The sequence below is a fragment of the Saimiri boliviensis genome, chromosome 2 (genome assembly GCF_048565385.1).
Source record: "Saimiri boliviensis isolate mSaiBol1 chromosome 2, mSaiBol1.pri, whole genome shotgun sequence".
Taxonomy (NCBI): domain Eukaryota; kingdom Metazoa; phylum Chordata; class Mammalia; order Primates; family Cebidae; genus Saimiri; species Saimiri boliviensis.
Window position 1 is genome coordinate 120,075,796 of NC_133450.1, and position 21,983 is coordinate 120,097,778.

Here is a 21,983-nt window from a genome sequence, read left to right on the forward strand (position 1 = left end):
TTAAGAAAAGTAGTGTATAGGCCGGGTGCGGTGGCTCACGCCTGTAATCCCAGCACTTTGGAAAGCTGAGGCCAGCAGATCACGAGGTCAAGAGATCGAGACCATCCTGGCCAACATGGTAAAACCTTGTCTTTACGAAAAAAAACAAAAATTAGCTGGGTGTCATGGCATGTGCCTGTAGTCCTAGCTACTCAGTAGGCTGAGGCAGGAGAATTGCTTGAACCCGGGAGGTAGAGGTTGCTGTGAGCCAAGATTGTGCCACACTCCAGCCTGGCACCTGGCAACAGAGCGAGACTCTGTCTCAAAAAAAAAAAAAAAAAAAAAAAAAGCAGTCTATAATATGATTCAAATTTTAGTTTTATTTTTCAGTATTAAATTCACATAGGCCTATCATGTTTCAAAATATTGACAACGGTTTCTCTGAAATGGAATCACAGAAAGTTTCTTTTCCTTCATGATATTTCTGGGTATCTTCAAATTTTACTTTATTTTGTAATAAAAGACCTATGAGAGGTTTTCTGAGATTAGTAAACAAACCCTTCACATTAATACGAAGTAGTTATCTACAGAGCAAGCCTCTGAATAATGGTCATCACATTTTCTATGAACTGATTATATTAGAAAATATAACCCTCCCACAGGATGACAAAAATGCAAGTTGGTCTTTGTGCCCTCGTACTAAAAACCCGTGTGGTGCGGTACAGCAACATCAGCATGTGTGTGCAGATTCTTCTCCAGGAGGGTGTTAGAAGCCTTGGCCACTCATGGTTGCAGTGTAACTGTGCAGGGGATCTTCTCCATGCCTCTCTAGGTCTGCACAGGCCTAAAAGGATAGCCTCGAGGGTGTTCCTGTCTGCTGACTTCTCTTTGGATTTGGCCAATGGGAATGACAATGGTGGGGGCCAGAGACTGGGACAAGCAGAGATCAGGCTGCCTGCCCTCAGCTCCCAGCCTAGCATGTCACTGTGGACCATGCACTTCCCTGCTTAGGGCTGCGGGTCCTGTCCAGCAGCTTCTCCACACCACTCAGCCTCTGTCTTAAGTTCTAGTTTCCGATAGCCACTCCTACCCTTGCCCCTTAAGGCCTAGGCATGGTAAAAGCTTCTCCTGGGTACTAGCCCCAGAGCAGCGCTCTCTTACTGCTTTTCCTAAGCCCCGTCTGTACCTTTGTGAAAGGTCTCTAATAAACTCTCCTCAGATCACTCCATTCGAGTGCCACCTGATTCCTGATTAGTAGGACGCTCATTGATAAAATAATGTATGTAATTACCCTAAAGAAAATAAAGCAAAGTGCATTTGGACTAAACGAAGCAAAAGGAAAAAAGTAATCTAATGTGTTTAAACAGAAGTTTAGCCCTATGCTACTTCTATGCTTCCATTACTTAGAACATCTTAATGCTTTCCAACTTTTTTAAAAAAAATTTTGGGGCAGGTTACTAACTTATATAATCTCAGCACATAGTCCAGGGTAGTGTCCTTAGACATGGAGTAGAAGAGAACAGTGATTATCTCAAGAGACAAATCGTTTTCGCCACATCAAATTGAAAGATAAATATGCTCCTCTTAGGTTCACCTTGTACTGTATCACAAAATACCTTCTCACTTTGTTCACGATTGGGTTTGATGTTAGCCCCTAGTTTCACTTGCCATTTCAGTTTTTTTTTTTTTTTTTTTTTTTTGCTTTATAAATTATTTATTATGAGGGGCTTCCTCACTGAACAAGTGTTACAACCTACTGTGAAAATGGGGGGCGGGGGATGGCAGTGAAAGAAGGAGAGAAGTCGTCATTGGAATCACTTGTAAATAATATATTCATTGGTCAAAGAAAGTTATTGCCTTTTATGAAGTGTTTAGAATTCATCTTGCATACTAAGTGGGCATCCTCTGGCTGACTTGTGAGTGAGCGGCTAGAGCCTCCTTTGCTGCTCCATCTCTGAACCTGGTGATTAGGATGCCATTTATTTATTTCAGCCAATGCCACAATTGCCACTTCTGATCACCTGGTAGGGGAGATACCGTGATCATGAAGGTGGTTTTCCCATGGCGAGCCTTACCCATCGTGCTACAGATGTGCTGACCCCTGCGATTTCCTCAAATGTGGGAAACTCGACTGCCTAATTTGTGGTAGTGGGGGACTGCGTTCGCGCTTTCCCGGGTCTGTACTCAGCATGAGGGCTTTGCTCCTGACTGCAGGTCACTTTCAACTCTGTTTCACAGGGTTCACACTCTGGGAGTATGTTTCAGAGGGCTCACCCTCCACGCACCCCCACCCAACGTCGGTTAGCAAACCCCCTTGGACATGATGCCCTGCTCTCCAGGGAGTGTCTGGCGCGACCTCTGCCCGCTTACTCGGGATATTTGCTTTTGCCAACCCCGCTTTTTTGGGGGATGCTGCGCCCCCCCTTCTCACGTGCGCTGCTCTCGGAGCCCCAGCCGGCTCCACCCGCCTTGGTGGTCTGGATATTTATTGACCTCGTCCTCCGACTCGCTGACAGGCTGCAGGACCCCCAACACCCCGATCCACGTTTTGGATGCACTGAGACCCCGACATTCCTCGGTATTTATTGTCTCTCCCCACCTAGGACCCCACTCCCGACCCTTGCGAATAAAAGGCCCTCTATTTGCCCCCCACCCCACCCCAAAAAAAGGTGGCAAAGAAAAGGTGGCAGGAACTCACTGTGAGTTTACTAACCATTTAAGGATCTGAGAAGCCCAGTTTAGGGGGAAAAAAAAAAAAAGCGAGAGAGTGAGTTCCCACCCAAAAATTAAGACAACTCCACAACTTAGTTTCAATAACGAAGTCCTATTTTCAGAAAACTGGAAAGACAAATCTGAGAACTATATGACATTTGTTACCAGATTATCCCAACCCCATTGCAAAGAAAAGGGGGACAAAATACTTTTTACTCAAAATTGCTGTGAGGCATTCCAAACACAAGGGACAATGACACTGATGATAACATAAGCATGAACAGCACAAGGGATGGAAAATGATTGTTTCATCTGAGCAGAGCAATTCAGACACAGCAGTAAATTACCGCCATGAGTCCCCTGTCCACCTACCCACTCACTCACCCACCTAGAAGTTGGCTCTAGCACCTATAGCAGTCACTTGAGGGTGCCAGGGCTTTGCTTCTACCAAATGACACATCACCAAGGCTCCAAGAGCTCACAGAGAAGCCCTTGACAGTGGGCACAGTATCAGTGGAATGGCACTGGAGGCTCTAACAGTACCCAAAGGCTTTAGCTGCCCAGGGAGGGAGTCACAGCATCTTCACCTGCAAGCTGCAGGTGAAGCTGATGGCTTTGGTTTTAGAGTAGCAGGAATGGGCAGCCTTGCCAGCGGGCACCAGCAATGGGATGAGCTACCCTCCAATGGCTAAAAGGACTTCAGAAACCACTGTTTAAAGGTGCAACGTCTCTAATATGGACTCTATTCCTTTTTATCCTGAACAAAAGTTAACTTACAGTATTAGGTGATCTCTTAAGCTCTCAGAAAAAAAGAGTATTAAATAAGTTCTTAATAGAGGGAGATCAAAGCAGTGGCAAGTCCTAAGAGTCTGGGGACAGCACAGGAACAGTGGGGGCTCATGATGAAAACACGCCAACTTTTCCCGGCTCCACCAAGGACCAGTTTCGATGTCAACAGCGCATGTGAAACACAAATACTAGAGTCTTAACGTCCCATTCCACTAACGTAAAAAAAGAACACTGAAGATGTAAAAGCACAAGACTTCAAACACCTTATCTTGGATCTAATTTCTGTCTCTTAACCCCCTCACAGTATGGCAAATTTTGTATGTTTTCCTAAGGGCAGAAAAACTAATCAAAATACCTGCAAAATGTTTGATTATAAACTAAATGCTTATAGAAATCCAGTTTTTAAATTATAGAAGAAAACCACAGGGAAAATATTACTTTCTCACAATTAGTAATATATGATGAAACGACCATATGCCAGTATCCATGAATAGGGTAAATTTAAGTTTCTTGCAGGCATGGGGTATCTTATTCTTCTTTGGAACTCTTCCCCCACCCCTGCTACCTGGAAGAGTATATCAGCAGATTAATTTAGAAGACACTCAAGGAGCTAGCCACTACCCCCTGGAACACAGCAGGTCTACCACAGGACTGCCAGCCAAGAAAACTGGCTGGGGAGCCAGATGCCTTCTCCACACATGGCTTCCACTCAGTCTCAGTGTGTAACGGAGCTGGCAGAGCCCACCCAATGAACTAGCATTAGCGCCTTCCTTCCTATTTTCCCTCATCTCATCTAAGACTTTAGGTAGCTCTGAGAACACATTTCATTATCTTTAAAAAGATTGGGAAAGCCTTGCCAAGGTAAACTATGATGCCCCCTTGAGCCACTGAAAATGCAAGAGAACAGAAAGCAAAGACTAAGAAGTATTAGTAGAGGGGGAAAAAAAATCCCAAAATACTACATCAGGTGGATTCCAAAACCATTTAAGACATTTATGACATTTATGTCCTTCTTTCCTCAGTAGATGCCCATTATTACAAAGAAGACTGCCATGACACACTAGTCAAAATCACCAATATCAACTAAAAAGAAAAACTCACAGGCCCAGGCACGGTGGCACACATCTGTAATCCCAGCACTTTTGGAAATGGAGATGGGCGAATCACTTGAAGCCAGGAGTTCAGGACAAGCCTGGCCAACACAGTGAAACCCTGTATCTACTAAAATCAGAAAAAATTAGTTGGGCATGGTAGCGCACACCTGTAATCCCAGCCACTCCAGAGGCTGAGGCATGAGAATCACTTGAAGCCAGGAGACAGAGGCTGCAGTGAACTGAAATCGCACACTGCACTCCAGCCTGGGGAACACAGTGAGACTTATCTAAAAACACACACACACACACACACACACACACACACACACACTCTCTCTCTCTCTCTCTCTCTCTCTCTCTCTCTCTCTCTCTCACAGGATTCTGGTTTTCTATTAAAGCAAACTTCAGTACTTTTAATCATTCACACTATCCAAAGTCATGAGAAAAATAACTCAGTGTGTGCTTCAATATTGCAATTACAAGCATTCCAATTTTGGAAAATCAAATGTAGGCAAGAAGACTTAAATTGCTGTAAGTTTTCACTGAGGATATGAGTTTTCATCCTAAAGTCAAACACTACAGAAAGAAAATGTTATCAAGTAACCAATGCCCTGCAAAGTCATAAGCAGCAACTGTGTAAATGAAAGCTAGAAATGATCTCGAGATTCATGTGCCAATGTGCTCTCAACCACTGGAATAATTTGGTATTACGGAAAAACCTACTGAACCACCCAAACTTTGATCCACTCATGTTTATCAATGAACAGGAATGGAAAAAAGTATTTTTCTATAACCAGATAGACAGACCTTAATACACACACATACCTAAGAAGACAAATATAAGTCATGTGTAGGTAATCTCCAAATATCAAGCAGAAGGCAAAGAGATTTCAGGGATATATATATACACACACACATGCAATTGTTAATATATACCCATCTTTTAATGCTTCGGTGTCATTTAAAATTTCATGGGAAACTTTCACTTAAATAGTAACCATATCTAGATTCTCATTTCATTTAAATAAATTCAAGTAAAGTTCCTGGGCAAGTTTCCAGAGAGTTAGGTTACTTTAAAGTTGGCCATGCATTAAATAAAGCTTTGTCTCACAAAAGTGAATGAGTAACTGATATGGTATCTGTACATTCACTCTGCACAAGGTTCCTTTATCTCAAAAGCATTACTCAAAGACAACAACAAATCAGATTACAGCTCTGGAGAACCATACTCTGCCTCTTCCAGCAACACTGCCAACTCACAAAATTATATGAAGACCAACCCCTGGCATCCTGAGGGATCGGTTATTTACCTTCTCCATCAGGTCCCCTAAGGTTCTCCTACCTCACACACATGCCCCCTTTCATTTACTCCACTGCATTCATCTTTCATCTTTCAGAGGCTCGTTAACAATAAGTGTGCAAAGGTTCACTTTAACAGCAAAACCAAAAAGAGAGCTTTCAGCATTAGATTTTATAATGAAACAAAATCCCGAATTCTGAGAGTCAACTAAGCGAGAACTAAAAGCCATTGCAGGAAGATATTCATTTCTTGGTCCCTAGCTTCTTTTCACATTACCTGCTTCGGTGTACCTCAGTCCCACTTTTTCTTCGGTGTCTTTTGTCTTTGGGGGTGGCCAGACGGCTTGAAGTCGGCCAGGAGTCCTGTCGTCCTGCTCAGTCGGGCTGTGGTCAGGCTGTTGAAAGAGCAAGCAAATAATAAGTGAAATGTGGTCAGAGCCAATTAATTCCTGAAAAATGACATGCTAACCCTAATTATGAAGTTAATTTTAATGGCTAGTGCACATTGCTCTCATTCACTATAATTTGTGATATCTTATTATAGTGTAATCCTTTCCCAGAAGTGTAATGTGATCAGTTGAGGTAAAAATTTAAAAAACAACAACAAAATCTTGAGAATAAGTATGTATTACACAACCCTTAAAAGATTACTTTTATTATATAATTGTTTGAAAAAGCACAAATATACTTTGGCCTCAAGAAACAGACACAAATGTACTACACTGAAGTACATTTATAGGAATGTTTACACATGTATCCCAAACTCCGGTATTATTTAATATAAAGACTAATTTCATGAACATAAGCAGCAGACCAAGATACATTTCTCCAAACATTCCACACTGCTAATTTCTCCTTTTCCCATACACGGACGAATGAGATTACCTTCATAGTCATTTTTATATGGGTTTATTTTTACAATTAGGAGAATGTTATATTGTGTTTAGTTTTTAATTGCAATCTGAGAAAATTTTGCCAAAGGATTTCACTTTTAACACTTTAGCTGAGCATTTTAAACATATAGGAGGGGATGATAATCATACACTGAACTGATATCAAGCAAGAAATTCTATTTATTGTTCTTATGATCATTTAAGATCTACTGGACAGGTACTTACTCATCTTTATAAATTACCTGAGTTAGATTTGAGTAATAACAGCTTCCATTAATTAGATGCTTCTCATGAACTGCCTTCATTTAATTCTTTTAACAACCATATAACTATTTTATTTTCCTAATTTTGCGCATGAGGAGATTGAGGCTTGGAGATTATCAAGATTACCCAGCCAGTAAATGGCAGAATTAGAATTAAAACTCAGGTCTCATTCTAAATCCAGTGCTCAATCCAGAAGCGTTCCAACCAATGTGGAATACTCTAATCACATCACAAACACTTTGTGCCAAATGGCAGACTTTCAAAGGAATAATATAGTTTCTGTAGAGGTATAATTAAGTGGTGAGGAAACCCTGTAAACCTGGGCTATACTTCCATATTGCATCACTTCCTCATGCTACTTGGTTTTATTTGCCATCAACATTTAAACTCCCGGTGACAGTTACCCTTTCCTACCTGCACAGCTTTATGTACATCACTCTTGTAATATTCCAGATAAAAATCAGGATGCATGAAAGCACTTCTGTCTAACTCTGTACTCCTTGCAGGACAATATAAGTTGACTATAATCCTTTTTCACCTAAAGAATCACCAACAGGCAACTAGGATTCACTTTGGGAAGAAACCTGGAAAGAAATACAGCAGCACCATATTATATAATAAAACGCAAACCCCAATTCTACATACACTTTTGGAATCAGAGGGGCCATCCGCTGGCTTTGACTTGGACCGTTCAAACACAGCTCTTAGCGACTCCTTCTCATGTCTCATCTTGCGCTTGAGAGCTTCCAGCTCAGAGGTGTCAGCTGTGGTCCCCTTTCTGGGGGGCCGGATGAATAAGGCTTTAAAAGCCTCCAGGGCCGTCTCTGGCGGCTTTGGCTTGACCTCGCCACCCTGGGTTTGGGCTTCTCTAGGGCCGCTCTGGCTCTCTTGGTCAGAACTGCCGCCCATCTCTTCTCTCCTGGGCGACTCAGGGTCTGCTCCCTTCAGTTCAGTTTTGGGCATGTCGATGTTGAGCAGCAGAGAGAGCTGCTCCAGGAGAGTGGGAGTGGCCTTCGGATCAGTTGCTTTATCCTCACTCTTCATTGTCTGTGGCCCTGCCTGCGCTAAGGACTTCTGCACAGGCTGGGTCAATTTGAGCAAAGCCAAGTCCCCATCCTTTGGTTTAATTTCAGTGATGGTCTCTCCTCTCTCAGCGTTAGTCCCCTTCTTCAGCACACGAAGCCCACTGAAAAAAGCTGGAAGCTGGAATGACTTGTCCCCAGAGATTTCTTTTTTAGAAGAGGTGCTCTCAGTGACACCAACACTCAAATTCTGGTTTGTTACTGCAGGTAGGACTTGGGACCCTTCTTCTCCCTCCTGGCCCTGGCTGGGGTGATGCTCTATTGGAAGACCAACATTGCCAGGTTCTAGTCTGCTGCTTGTCTCAAGTGGAATCCTTTGAGGATCTTCTGCACAGAGTTCTGCACCATTCATTTCCCCAGTGACAGTATTTTCCCTGAAATCCGGGTTTTCTTTGGACTCTTGAGATGGCTCAGATAAAACAACACTAGGGGACTTGGAGCCATTGGTGCTGCTTCCCTCCTCTGGCTCCTGGCCACCATCATCAGAGTCGGAATCACTGGTGGTATGCACGAGGGTCCCATGAACACAAATGACATCACCTTTTGTCTCTTCCAAAGTAGAGAGTGAAAGCAGCTCTTGAGCAAGGAGAGATGTCCCTGCTTCTCCTTTTCTCTGACTTCCCTCTGATTCTGTCTCTACCCTTACAATTTTCTCACCATTTCCGAGGTCCACTGAAACCCGAGACTCTGCTTCCTGTGGATCCAAGCCACTGCTGGGATCATCCTGCTGAGATGTGGGCTCCACGTCTAAACTGCGGAATGCTTTCAGCACAGCATCTTCCTCTTCTGGACTCACAGATTCCAGTTTATTTGTAAATCCAAACAGGGATTTCATAGCGAACTTACTCAGGATCGACTGAGCCATTTCAAGTCCAACTTCTGGTTTTGCTGGTTCTGAGACATCACTGCCATCCAGAGAATTATCAAAGTTCTCCATGTCTCAGTAATGCCCTTGGTGGAAGTTCTGACTTGTGCTACCTTCTGCTCTCTCAGTTTATCCACTCCATCTGCTCTTAATTTGCAGGACCGAGAGCAACAGGACCTGGGAGTCGGGCAGTCAGCCGAACAGCAAACACACTTGGTCTCTTTCAGGTCACTGTGCAGTCCCTCTGGTTTGTGCAATGATGGTGCACCCAGGCAACTGTGAAAAGTGCGTGGAGTCTGTGCCCAGAAGCTGCCAAGGCCGCGCACCTTACTACACACGGACCAGGGAGGCTGCTCTTCTGAAACTTCCGTATTTTTTCCCGGGGACAAAAGCCTTTTTGTCATAGGGAAAGTCAGCCTGCCCTGTAATCCCAGCCCAGGACTTTATGAGGAGCTCCGCCCCAGGCCGGCGGTTCTCCTGCTGGCATTCAACTTCCTCATTGGTGAGCAAGTGAAGGCTTCTGAAAGTGCTGAGCCGGCAAGCTGATTCTGACGGCACTTAGCCACTGCCCTGGGCAGCCTAAGGGAATCAGAAGTGAATCAGCAGAAAATGACTGAAATACTTCTGACACAGGCCTTCTTTTTCATTTGGATTATGATCAGAGAGTCCTGTGCTGCCCAGGCCAACAAACTAGCAGTACACCCAGATCAGCAGCCACTTACAATGCCACAATCAAGCAAGCAAACTAGAGAAACCAACAGATCATCTTGAAAGTGCCCAGAACTCTCAAAGCAGTTCATTTACAGCCCTTGAAGCATTTTTTTTAAAGTGCTTTCTTCCGCTTCCCTGCAGGTTTCATCTGACATGCAGGTTTTCGCTGCTAAAGCCAGAGAGGGAAAACCTACAGGACTGGTTTCAGGTGACTGCTCTTTTAGCTCTGCCCTGGCTGTCTCAGTGCTCTACAAATAGGTACTAAGCAAGCACGCCCACCACGCCCAGTGTCCACCAGCAACAGGGTGGCAGAGTAAACAGCCCAGGCTCAGCAGGAATGATTACCCTCTACACTCCCTGTGCCACCCACAGGCTTCTTTCTGCTCAGCAGCTGAGACTTGCTGGCTTCCTTAGAAATCCTGGCATTAGCAGGACACCCCTCTCCCCTTTAGTGTCCCAGCCAATTAAATGAAACATGGCTTGGCACAGGGTAACACACAACCTGCCCTGTTAGACAAAACAATTCAGAGATCCCCAAGGATCCGCATTCCCCTAAAGGGCAAAATATTTGAAAAGTCTCTATCAGTCAGATCTCTATCACAGACCCAATTTGCCTAAACAAAAACAGGACAGACAAAACAACCTCCAAACATCAGCCCAGTGTAGTTTCTACCACTCTGTTTGCATGCTGGGAAGCTGGCAACAAGGACAGGGGTGAAAATTGCGGCCCTGTTTCCTAGCTGCATAGCTGCCTCTTGGGACAGCTGCCTATCTACCTGAAGGTCTCGGTGTTTTTCAAATCCAGTCCCATTCAGCGGGCATGCAGTGAGTGCCTGGGACAGGCAGGGCACTCTTCTGGATGAAGAGGTGAGTCAAACTGGCTTAACAGTAATTGCCAGCTCTCTTTGAGAAAAGCTTCAAGAAGACTGGGGTCAAGTGTTAAACATAAACAGCAATTTCTTCTGCAAAACAGAAATGGTAACCCTAAGGAAAATGCAAGAGGGGGTGGCTGCGAGTCACACACTGATAACTTGAACCGTGTTCCTCAGTACTAAAAACAATGTTTGTAAGTATTAATACTGAGACATTCTGATTGCAAAAATGCATTTCTAGCAATGTATTCAAAATGAACTCTCACACAAATAAAAAAGGTACCTATCATTACATCCCACCAACCACTAAGGGAAAGTTAAATACCTTCTAAACCTTGATTTGATCTTGTGTTTCAAACGGGTACTTCTCTGTTTGCTCCTGATCACAGTATTTTGGGGGATTATTAACTGATGCACAATTAATCAAAAAGCCATCAGAACACTGAATAAAAATTCAATGGTGTCTATTAAGTCTCAGAACAAGCTTCCCTTCTACAGGAAATACCCATTGATTGAAATCAGACATCTGTTTCTTCAAGATTGTAGAAAGAAGAAATCATCACCAAAGACCATAAGATCAGTCTTCTTACGAGCAATGCACATCATCCAATTCTAGTATGGCAGGGGACAGTGGGAGATGGCACATATTTGGTCTTATTCTGTTTTTTGAACGGAAAAGACTCCATTTTCTCTGATATAACTAATATGGATTTCTGGAATAAGCTTCCAGGCCCCTTTATAGATTTGGGCAAAATGGAATAGACGCTGGAAGTGGCTATTGGACCTTCTACACTATGGCATGGAGCAGAATTATACGGTTTCAGTATCTCCTCAATACTCATAGATGCCAACACAATTTCATGGAAAATGGGTCAAGTCTTTGGTCCCAGGAGATTATTTTATTTCATCCTCTTGGCTCTAGGTAAGTAAGGTATTATTAGGCTCATTTTAAAAGGTAAGCAACCATGCCTGAGAGAAGGTAACTTGCCAAACTTACACAGCTAGTAAGTGGGGAATAACATCATTTAATATTCAAGTGTTGACTACATGCCAAGCAGTTTTAGGTGCTCCACATATATTAACTCATTTAGTACAGACAACAACCATATTATGAGTTGTTATTATTCTCTTTTTCCTGCTAGAAAACTGAGGCACAGAAGGATTAAATGGCTTGCCAGTCCATAGACACAGTGAATGGTGGAACTGTAATTGGAATCCATGCAGTTGGGCTCAGCATCCACACTCTCAACCACTCTTCTAAAGCCCAGAGCTCTACTTCCTTCCCTAATAGAAGACCACACACAGCTGAGTCTTGATGTGCAAAGGTTTCAGTCCAGTTCACTGGTGGTCTTTAACTGGGATGTGAAGTATACTATACTGTATCCTCTTAAATGATACAGAAGACACACTTCATACACACATACGCCCCAAACTTATACAGAGGATGACTATTCTTTTCTCCTGTATAACTTGGGGAAAAATCTACAGGTGTTTCTTAGGAAAAAAAAAAAAAAGAGAGAAATCAAGCAAAAATTCCAGTAAACCTAGCTGGCCTATCTACCTACCACAGAAGAGACACAGAATCCGCTGGGCTCAACCATGTCAAGGTTTTCCAGTTTTCCTACCATTCTCCTTTATTTATGAAGCATGACTTCTATTAAAAAGGCATAGTCATCCAATGTAATTAATGAGCACCAACAATGAATGTGGCTATGGGGACATAAAAATAACGATAACCCTGCCTTCCACCTTCATGAAATGTGTAGTTTAGTTGGGGATATCCATTTAGAAAGAGGAGACCCTTTGTCTATAGACTGTATCCCCCAAGGACTTGATCCCCCATGCTCAGTCTAAAAGTAATAGCTGGACCTAAATCAATTTTGAATTAAAGCCAGGAGTGACCAACTAAATATGAACATGAGTAAGAGGAGCATGGTGATTCACAGAGATCTTTCAAACACTGACTCTTTCAAGCCACTGGTTCTCATGACCGTAAGAAATGTTACCATTGTTGGTCACTTAGGGAATGAGAGTGTTTCAGATCATAATATGCAAATAAGCAACCTACAAATTAAATCTAAATTTATCTTGACAAATGAATCTCTTTAAAGCTTTAACATTTTCAGAGAGGAAAATAATCACTTCTTTTGGACATTATCTCAAAATCTAATTTTGTGCTGAAATAAGCACCTATTACACAAAACCAGTGGAGGCAAAGACATTTGTCTTTTACAATCTACTACTACTCAGCTGATTCTCTTTTGTCCTAACATCAAGACACATAAACTCTCTAACAGCCACATCTGTGCAAAAGGCCAGATTTAAAATGATCCACCTCAGACAACACAGGTTTGAACTGCATGGGTTCACCTATACAAATTCTTTTCAACAAAAAGAAGATGGAAAATGCAATCTTCATGGCATGTGAAACCTGCATATATGAAGGGCTGACTTTTCAACTTTTCCTGTTAGTGAGTTCCCAGGGCCTACTGTGGGACTTGAGTGTGAGTAGATTTGGGTATACATGGGGGATCAATCTTCCAAGTATGTGGAGGAAAAACTCTAAGTCAAAAAACAGTCTCACTCTAAGTGAAAAATAGGTAGCATTTGACCTACATGATGTTGTTATAACTCTTTTGTTAAAAACAATCAGTACCTAGCTACTTAAAAATGTGAGCATAGTATTTGTGGAGAATTATTTACTAGAAAACTTCATGTATCTCTCATCTCACTGTCCTCTCAGCTGGAAGACATATTAGAGCTGGAACCAATTGTACCTCGTGGCAAAAAGAAGATCAGTCTGGGCCAGGCACAGTAGCTCACACTTGTAATTCCAGTAATTTGGGAAGCCAAGGTGGATGGATTACCTAAGGTCAGGAGTGCAAGACCAGCCTGGCCAACATGGCAAAATCCTGTCTCTACCAAAAATGTAAAAATTAGCCAGGCATGATGGTGGGCACCTATAATCCCATCTACTTGGGAGGCAGGGCCAGGGAATCACTTAAACTTATGAGATGGAGGTTGCAGTGAGCCAAGATGGCACTCTAGCCTAGGTGACAGAGCAAGACTCCGTCTCTCAAAAAAAAAAAAAAAAAAAAAAAAAAAAGTCTAATAAGATGACAGTAAGATAAGAACAATTGCAACAAAAGGCACAATGTCACCTACAGGCAGTACAGCCTAGCTCCTTGATTTTCGTAATATTAGGAAATTAGCAATAAAAAAATTTTTTAAAATCATTTTGTAAAAATTGGACACTTTCTGTCTGAAAGAAACTTCTTAAGGGCCCCCTTATTCTTTGTAGCACTTCCCGATATTATTCAGTTTGAATAATTCACCCCACATTCTCAGAAAGGCAAGGTGAAAGTAAAGCAAACAGGATTGCATTTCACTGTTAGGCTACTTAATTGTCATGATTCTCCTTGCCCAATTTATTTCAGCTTCTAGGCCTATTTTTAATGACTAATTGTTTCTAGCTTCCTAAAGTAGTTCAAATAGCTTCACGTGAAGACTGGTTGAAACAAGAAGTACAAAGTGGAGTTGAACTTAGTAAAAATAAGAGTGGGGAAATGATTTCCACAGAAGAAAAAAGTTAGCAGCAATGGACTGGGAAAAATAAGCAAGCTCTGAATAAAGATATGGGTAGGGTAATGGGTGAAGACCGGGGTTTTTGGTTCAGGAAGTGCGTTTTAATTCAACAGATGGAGTTTTGGATAAAAGGGGAGAGCTGAGGAAATTATGACATCACAAGGAGTCAAAAAAATGCAAAATGAATAAGGTGTTGTATAAAAGGAGTACAAGATTATGGAATAATTTGGGTAGAACCAAGTGGTTAGAAGGTTGAATGGAACCTTAGAAATATTAGAAATTATCCAGTTTGGCTTTTTTTTTTTTTTTTTTTTTTTTAGACAGGGTCTCACTCTGTTACCCAGGCTGGAGTACAGTGGCACAATCACTGGTCACTGCAGCTTTGACCTCCTGTGCTCAAATAATTCTCCCACCTCAGCCTCCGGAGTACTTGTGATTATAGGTGCATGCTATAATCACCACGCCCGGCTAGTTTTTGTATTTTTTTGCAGAGATGGGGTTTTACCATGTTGCCCAGGCTTGTCGCAAACTCCTGGTTTCAAGTACTCTGCCTGCCTCGGCCCCCCAGTGTACTGGGACTACAGGCTTGAGCCACTGCTCATGGCCTGGCTTGAACTTTTGTTTTAAAGACGAAAACAGGCCGGGCGCGGTGGCTCAAGCCTGTAATCCCAGCACTTTGGGAGGCCGAGGCGGGTGGATCACGAGGTCAAGAGATCGAGACCATCCTGGTCAACATGGTGAAACCCCGTCTCTACTAAAAATAATAAAAATTAGCTGGGCATGGTGGCGTGTGCCTGTAATCTCAGCTACTCAGGAGGCTGAGGCAGGAGAATTGCCTGAACCCAGGAGGCGGAGGTTGCGGTGAGCCGAGATCGCGCCATTGCACTCCAGCCTGGGCAACAAGAGCGAAACTCCGTCCCCAAAAAAAAAAAAAAAAAAAAAAAAAAAAAAAAAAAAAAAGACGAAAACATTTGAGGTCCAGGGAAGCTAAGCAACTGGTACCAGTTCACACTGCTCAAGTGCAGCACCCAGATGGGAAACAAGGCGTCCTATCTCCCGTTCACCCACATCACATCACCCTGCTGCTATGCTGTGGGATCTTACCTTCTTCCTGATTGCCGTCTTCGTTATGCTCATTTTCCACATCTTTGAAATGGAGACAACACCTTACTGCTTCTACCTAATTCACAGGAATATAAGGCCAAAAGAAAGACAAAGCCAGAGATACCCTAAACTTCTAGTTGTATAGCACTTTCCCTGCCTTCATGATGTGGCGTTTCTTTGCCAATGCAACATTTACCACAGCCTCTCATTTACCACTGCCTGGTTCACCCTATCAAAAGCCTGCAACTGTTTATACTAATTGGTTAAAAAGAAAACAGGCAGCACCTGCCTCTTGCAAGGACCCATCCCAGTAATTAAGTCCTTTTTTCTGTTTTAAAGTCTTAGAGTAAATATTTCTAAGACTGGTTCCACTGGGCAGTATCAAAGCTTCTGTGGAAATGGGTTGAATACTGATAACAAACCAGAAGAATCTAAAAGGAAAGGAGAAAGGCTGGGACACCTTGTGAAGCTGGAAGAAAGGAAGACAGCAGTGGGTATGCAATCTTGTGATGATCAAGAAACACGGGCAGTGTGCAGAGTTAAGAACGGGCCCTCAGCTAGGTGCAGTAGGTCACACCTGTAATCCTAGCATTTTGGGAAGCCAAGGTGGGCAGATCACTTGAGGCCAGGAGTTTGAGACCAGCCTGGTCAACATGGCAAAACCCCATCTCTATTAACAAGACTCAAAATTAGTGGGCATGGTGGTGGTGTGTGCCTGTAGTCCCAGCTACCTGGGAGGCTGAGACAAGAGAATTGCTTGAACCTGGGAGGTGGAGGTGGAGGTTGCAGTGAGCCAAGATGGTGCCACTGCACTCCATCCTGGGCAAGAGTCTATCTCAAAAAAAAAAAAAAAAAAAAAGAACAGGTCTTGAGTCCTGGGCTCACACTATGCTCCACCCCTACAAGAGGCTTAACCTGGGGTAAGTTATATATAAGCTCCCTGTGCTGCAGCTCCCTCACCTGGAAACTGATAAGAACAGTACCTACTTCATGGACTGTTGAGGCATACACTATTATGTGTTTGGCTCTTATCAATGACTGACATGCAGTAAGTACTATATGGGTAGGATATGTTTTCCTAAGAAAAGAACAACTTCCTTAGGGACAACAGCCATCACCTACAGACGTTTTATAGCATTCTCAACAGAAAACAGTATCTACTGATGAACAGTCCAAGCAGGAAGTTTTCTTCTCCCAACTCCCTCTTTTATATGCATTTGGGCAGAGGGACTACATATAACACACCTCTGTGTGCCCCAGCCGCAGCCATGCCACAAGGAAACTGAGCTCCAAAGAAATTCTTCCAAGGGATCCCTTTGGGTGTTTCAGGGCCAGTGCTTTCTGGATTGGATTTTTCCATCAGTGAAAACTGAAGTGAGTAATTAAAGTTTTCTCAAGCGGCCATTGCATAAGGTGACAAAGTTTGCCCTGTTTTGTTTCCCAAGCTCCAACGTGATTTTTAAACCAACTCAGTTATTTGAGAGAAAAAAAAAATCCATGAATTTGTTGTTTCCTCCATCTTTTTCTCAAGAATCTTCAGCTGAGGCATGCTGATAATAACACTCAGTGCCTCAGCACTGAGATTTTCCCCTTCTTTGGGGAAGGACTGTTGTGAGACAGTGAGCAAGCCTGGGTCCTCAATAGTAGAGCACTAGCCCTTTACTCATTTATTTACTTTTGGGTTTGGGTCAATTCACTGGATTTCAAAGGTGCTACTTCATTACAAATGAAAGAAAATATTACAGACATGAAAATCAAGTTTGAAACAGTTATTACACTACTGGTTAGAATCCTACTCTCAAATATTTCTAAGACTAGGTTGTTCCACCAATCAGTGTCAGAGGTTCCCTAGAAATGGATTTAATGTTGATGACAAAGTAAAATAATGTAAAAGGGGAGAGAAAGGCTGTGACTTGTGAAGCTGTGGGGGATGAAGGCTGGTGGGTAGCAGTCTTTAAAGAACAGAATTTCCTGGGATGTGTTTCTAAAGAGTTTTGAGCTTTTCCAAAGCAAAGGAATAATATTGCTGTTACATATGACTAATGACAGCAGAAGCATGGAGTCGATGGAGAAAGCATTTCATTGTGACTAAGATGCTCCTGATAAAAAAGATGAAGCCCTGGAATTTGCTAAACTACTTATGTCTATGGCTGCTTATACTCCCTTTTTCTCATGCAGTAAAACAAGGCAGTTCATGGTTCTGCTATAACTTTTTCTTTAATTTTTTAAAGTAAAAGTTATCTTGAGAATATTAGTTCAAACTCCAAAGATCCAGGTATCATTTAAAAATATTTTTAAAGGGGGCAATAGAAAATCTAGGGAAGATGGAGATTTACCTAAAAGAAAATGAAGATGGATGAGAAGTGCAGGCATATTGTTCCAAGTAGGCACCATGCTAGGTTCCTTATGCAAGTTTTCTTGCACCCTAATCCTCTCCAATGAAAGTTTCTTCAGTGAAGCCGGCACGTATATTGGATCCATCTGATTCTAAATGTTTGTTCTTTTCATGACCAAAACAAACAAACAAACAAAACACTATGGTATTTTATAACAGTTTTCTTTTCTACTGAAACATAGGAAGGGAGGCAAAATAGATCACTTGGTTACCTAGAACCAAATGGCTACTGAAATTCGAAGTTTACAGAGGGTAGAAAGGTCACAAATGAATCCTGAATCAGTAATGATTCTTTGACCTTAATACTCACATGATTAATTTAGACATTTAAAGAATAAGAAATGTCAGTACACTAAAATTACAAAGGAGAAAGTAAGTCAGATGTTGCCACAGCTATGATCCAATTCGTTTTTTGAGAAGGGGTCAAGCTCTGTTACCTAGACTGGAGTGCAGTGGGACAATCTCGGTTCACAGCAATCTCTGCCTCCCGCAGCACAAGCTTCCTGCCTCAGCTCCCTGAGTAGCTGGGACCACGTGTGCATGCCACCAAGCACGACTCATTATTGTTCTGTTTTGTTTTCTAGAGACAGGATTTCTCCATGTTGCTCAGGCTGGTTTCAAACTCCTGGGCTCAAGTGATTCACCTGCCTTAGCCTCCTAAAGCACTGGGATATCAGGTGTGGGCCACTGCACCCAACCCGTCAATTCTTAAACAGTTAAAGAGAGAGCAGAGAAAAAGTAGAGGGAGCCACAAGGGCTATGTCTTTGAAGAGTGATGTAATGGGGTTTAGCATGAGATATTACTAATCACACAATAAATGTGTCACTTGAGGCAAGTTCTTTAATGTCTCCAAGATGGCATCCGTGTGTAAAATGGGAAAAATAATACTTAACTCGTAGAACAGTTCAATAATTAAATGTGGTAATATTCTTAACCCACTGCTTGCTTGATTGCCCACAGACACTAAATAACTGTGACCATCATTATTATGGAGCATGTGCAGGTGGTGGGGAGGAACCACATTTCCATGGTTTTGAAATATATTCACTATTGCCTCCATGTGGTACATCATTTTAATTGGAGACTTAAATAAAACAAGTATATATAGGACTACTGTCATTTTCAATACTTTAAAAAGCCTCATGAAATGTTCTGAAGAAATGTTATAACCATTCCTAGAATCAAAGTCACATACTTTCTAAAGCTGGAGGGGGAAGTTTATGATGTTCATATGCAAGACACCAGTAGCTGCAATCCTTAATGCAATTTAGAAATAACGATACTAATAAATCAGAATTGCTTAACTAAAATCTGTAAAAATCAAAGGCAACAGAAAAACAACTGAGCCATAAAAAACAGAACTTTATGTTAATATAGGAGTGTTCATAAACAGTATGTGAAGGCTACTGCATTTCAAATTCTAAATAGCTCATATGGGATTGTAATGTTAACCACAAATTTCCACCTTCATCCTGGAGTGAGAGAAGAAGAGAAAAAGCTTTTCTGAAAGACACACATGGAGTATAAATGATGAATATAGTAAGAGATCAAGGTTGGAAGACACCATGTCAGATTCACAGCACTCCAAGTCTAGTGAACGCCGACAGAACTTTAAGCTTTTGAGACACAAAAATGAGGGTAAAAAATTGGAACTCATCCAAAGGGGGCAAAAAACAATCATATGAATTTTAGATAAAATAAGTATTTTAGCAGCAATAGTCCAATTCACTTAAATACAATTCCTAGACAAATTCGTCATCATTTTTAATAAACTTCAGTCTTATTCTTTGTTCTTTCTGGCTTTGAAAGTATAATACAGAGTTTTCTCTGTATATACTCTCAAGAGTCCAAATTTTATATGAACAGCTATGATATTTCTTGTCAGAATAGGAGAACGAGAAATAAGAATAATGAGTGTTACCAAGATCAAAGAAAAGTAAATATTTCCTTTTCAGGTGGGCGGTTCACCCGAGGTCAGGAGTTTGAGACCAGCCTGGTCATCATGGTAAAACCCTGTCTCCACTACAAATACAAAAATTAGCTGAGTGTGGTGGTGCATGCCTGTGATCCCAGCTACTCGGGAGGCTGAGGCAGGAGAATCACTTGAACCCAGGAGGCAGAGGTGGCAGTCAGCTGAGACTGTGCCACTTCACACCAGCCTGGGTGACAGAGCGAGACTCTGTCTAAAAAAAAAAAAAAAAAAAGCTGAGCTCTTACCAGATTTGCCATTATCTTGCAATTTGTAGAGAAGTGTGAGAAACAATATAAGAATTAAACTCTGTGATTAGCAGAAAATAGAAATTCTATTTAAACCTGATAACAATCCTCCATACCAATTCCCAAATTTGAACTAATTTGAGAGATAATTGGTTAATTTGCGTGTGAATTAGGAATTAAATCAGATTTTTTTTCAACTGCTTAATCATGACTGAAAGTGATGAGGAATTTGTTAAGAAACAAAACAAAACAAAATGATTTTCCAAATTGATCAATAATTCATCCCTTCTAACTGTTCTTTTCATCTGGATAATTTCTTGATCATTTATCATACCACCAACAGACACATGATCTCTCTCATTCTTTTTCTCTTTCACACATATACACACTGACATATGTACTCACACACACACAAATATACATACTCCTTTAGGAAACAAGCTACTTTAGGAAACAATTCACTTCACTTGCACGTACAAGTCACATTGTTATGAATATCCTAATGCTATGGCCTTTGGCTTTAAGTGGTAGACTCTTTTGTCGGCTTCCATGGAAACAATACCGAAATGCAGCCCCAGGACTACGGGATCATTACCCAAACAGAGCTTCCCTACACAGCAGTCTGGAATCTATACCAAAGTATTAGTTGTGTGGGATACTGATATAATAAGAAAAATACTGTATATATGGTCTTCTTCTGGCTCCTGGACAGAACTTCTAAAACCCTTGTAACTTCCTAAGTGATAAGAGTCATGGAAGTAGTAATAATATTTGAAAATACTCAAATATATTCAAATATATATACAAGTTGTAATAATACTTGTTTTTTGTCCTCAGCTACTGAAATAACTCAGAAGCAATAAAGGTAAAAGGGGCATCTTTTGCTATTCACAACAAGCCCCTTTCAACTACACATGAGCTTATGTTAATGAAGTGACTTTCAGAGGATGAGAGGCTGGTTGTCAAGTAAACCAACATTGTGTTTAGGGGGTGGACATTTTGGTCCCCAGCAACTCACCCCCAGGAGGGTAGAGAGGCTAAAGGTTGAGCTAATTACCAATGTAATGAAGCCTGCATAAAAACCCTAACCAAAGAAGTTCTGTCTCCATAGGGACAGAAGCTCTTGTGCTCGGGACCCTTCCAGACCTCACCCTATGTATCTGTTGATCTGGCTATCTCTTGATTTGTACCCTTTAAAAATATTCTTTGTAATAAATTGGTAATGTCAGAGACGTCTGAACCAGAGCGACTCCATCTTGAATAGGAGATAGGTAAAATAAGGCTGAGACCTGCTGCGCTGCATTCCCAGTAGATTAGGCATTCTTACAGGATAAGAAAGAAGGTTGCCACAAGATACAGGTCACAAAGACCCTGCTGATAAAACAGGATGTGGTAAAGAAGCCAGCCAAAACCCACCAAAACCAGGATGGCTATAAAAGTGATCTCTGGTCATCCTCACTGCTCATTATATGCTAATTATAATGCATTAGCATGCTGAAAGATACTCCCATGACACTCCCAGAAGTTGGCTTATATGGTCTAAAAAGGGAAGGGAGCCCAAATTCCAGGAAATCTTTGCCTGTTTCTTGGAAAACTCATGAATAAATCATCCCTTATTTAGTATATAATCAAGAAATAACTATAGGTGTACTCAAGCAGCCCATACCACTGTGCTCTGCCTGTGGAGTAGCCATTCTTTTATTCTTTTACTTTCTTAGTAAACTTGCTTTTACTTTACTCTATGGACTTGCCCTGAATTCTCTCTTGTGGGAGGTCTAAGAATCCCCTCTTGGGGTCTAGATCAAGACCCCTTTCTGATAACAGTAAGTAAACTGTTTCCCTGGGTTTTACAAGTTATCCTAACAAATTATCGAGTCTGAGGAGGGAATCATAGGAGCCTCCTATTTGTATTCAAGTTGGACAGAAGTTATGGGTAACCTGGGAACCCACCACCTGTGACTGGCATCTGAGGTATGGCAGTTTTGTAGGACTGAACCCTTAACTTGTGGGATCTGACTACAATTCCAAGTAGATCATGTCAGTTGAATTGAATTGTGGAACATCTAGTTGGTGTCTACAGAGAATTGAGAATTGCTTGTTATGAAAAACATGCACACTTGG

The 21,983-nt window shown here is 41.8% G+C and overlaps 1 protein-coding gene and 1 non-coding gene across 5 annotated transcripts in view; one reads left to right on the forward strand and one right to left on the reverse strand.

Moving 5' to 3' along the window:
- FMN1 (formin 1) overlaps positions 1–21,983 on the reverse strand; it is a 423,173-nt gene that overhangs the window by 291,861 nt on the left and 109,329 nt on the right. For 2 of the 4 annotated variants that reach the window (XM_074394139.1, XM_003935753.4), the window contains one exon: positions 6,151–6,268. The exons of 1 other annotated variant lie outside the window; for it this stretch is intronic. In XM_074394139.1, the coding sequence (XP_074250240.1) occupies positions 6,151–6,268 (118 nt within the window). Of the gene's footprint in view, positions 1–6,150; positions 6,269–7,675; positions 9,622–21,983 lie in introns of those variants that run through there. One more of the 4 variants, XM_074394141.1, reaches the window with a different exon arrangement.
- On the forward strand, positions 1,993–2,156 carry LOC120361417 (U1 spliceosomal RNA). Its single transcript, XR_005577615.1, has one exon. It is a non-coding gene; the product is annotated as a U1 spliceosomal RNA (small nuclear RNA).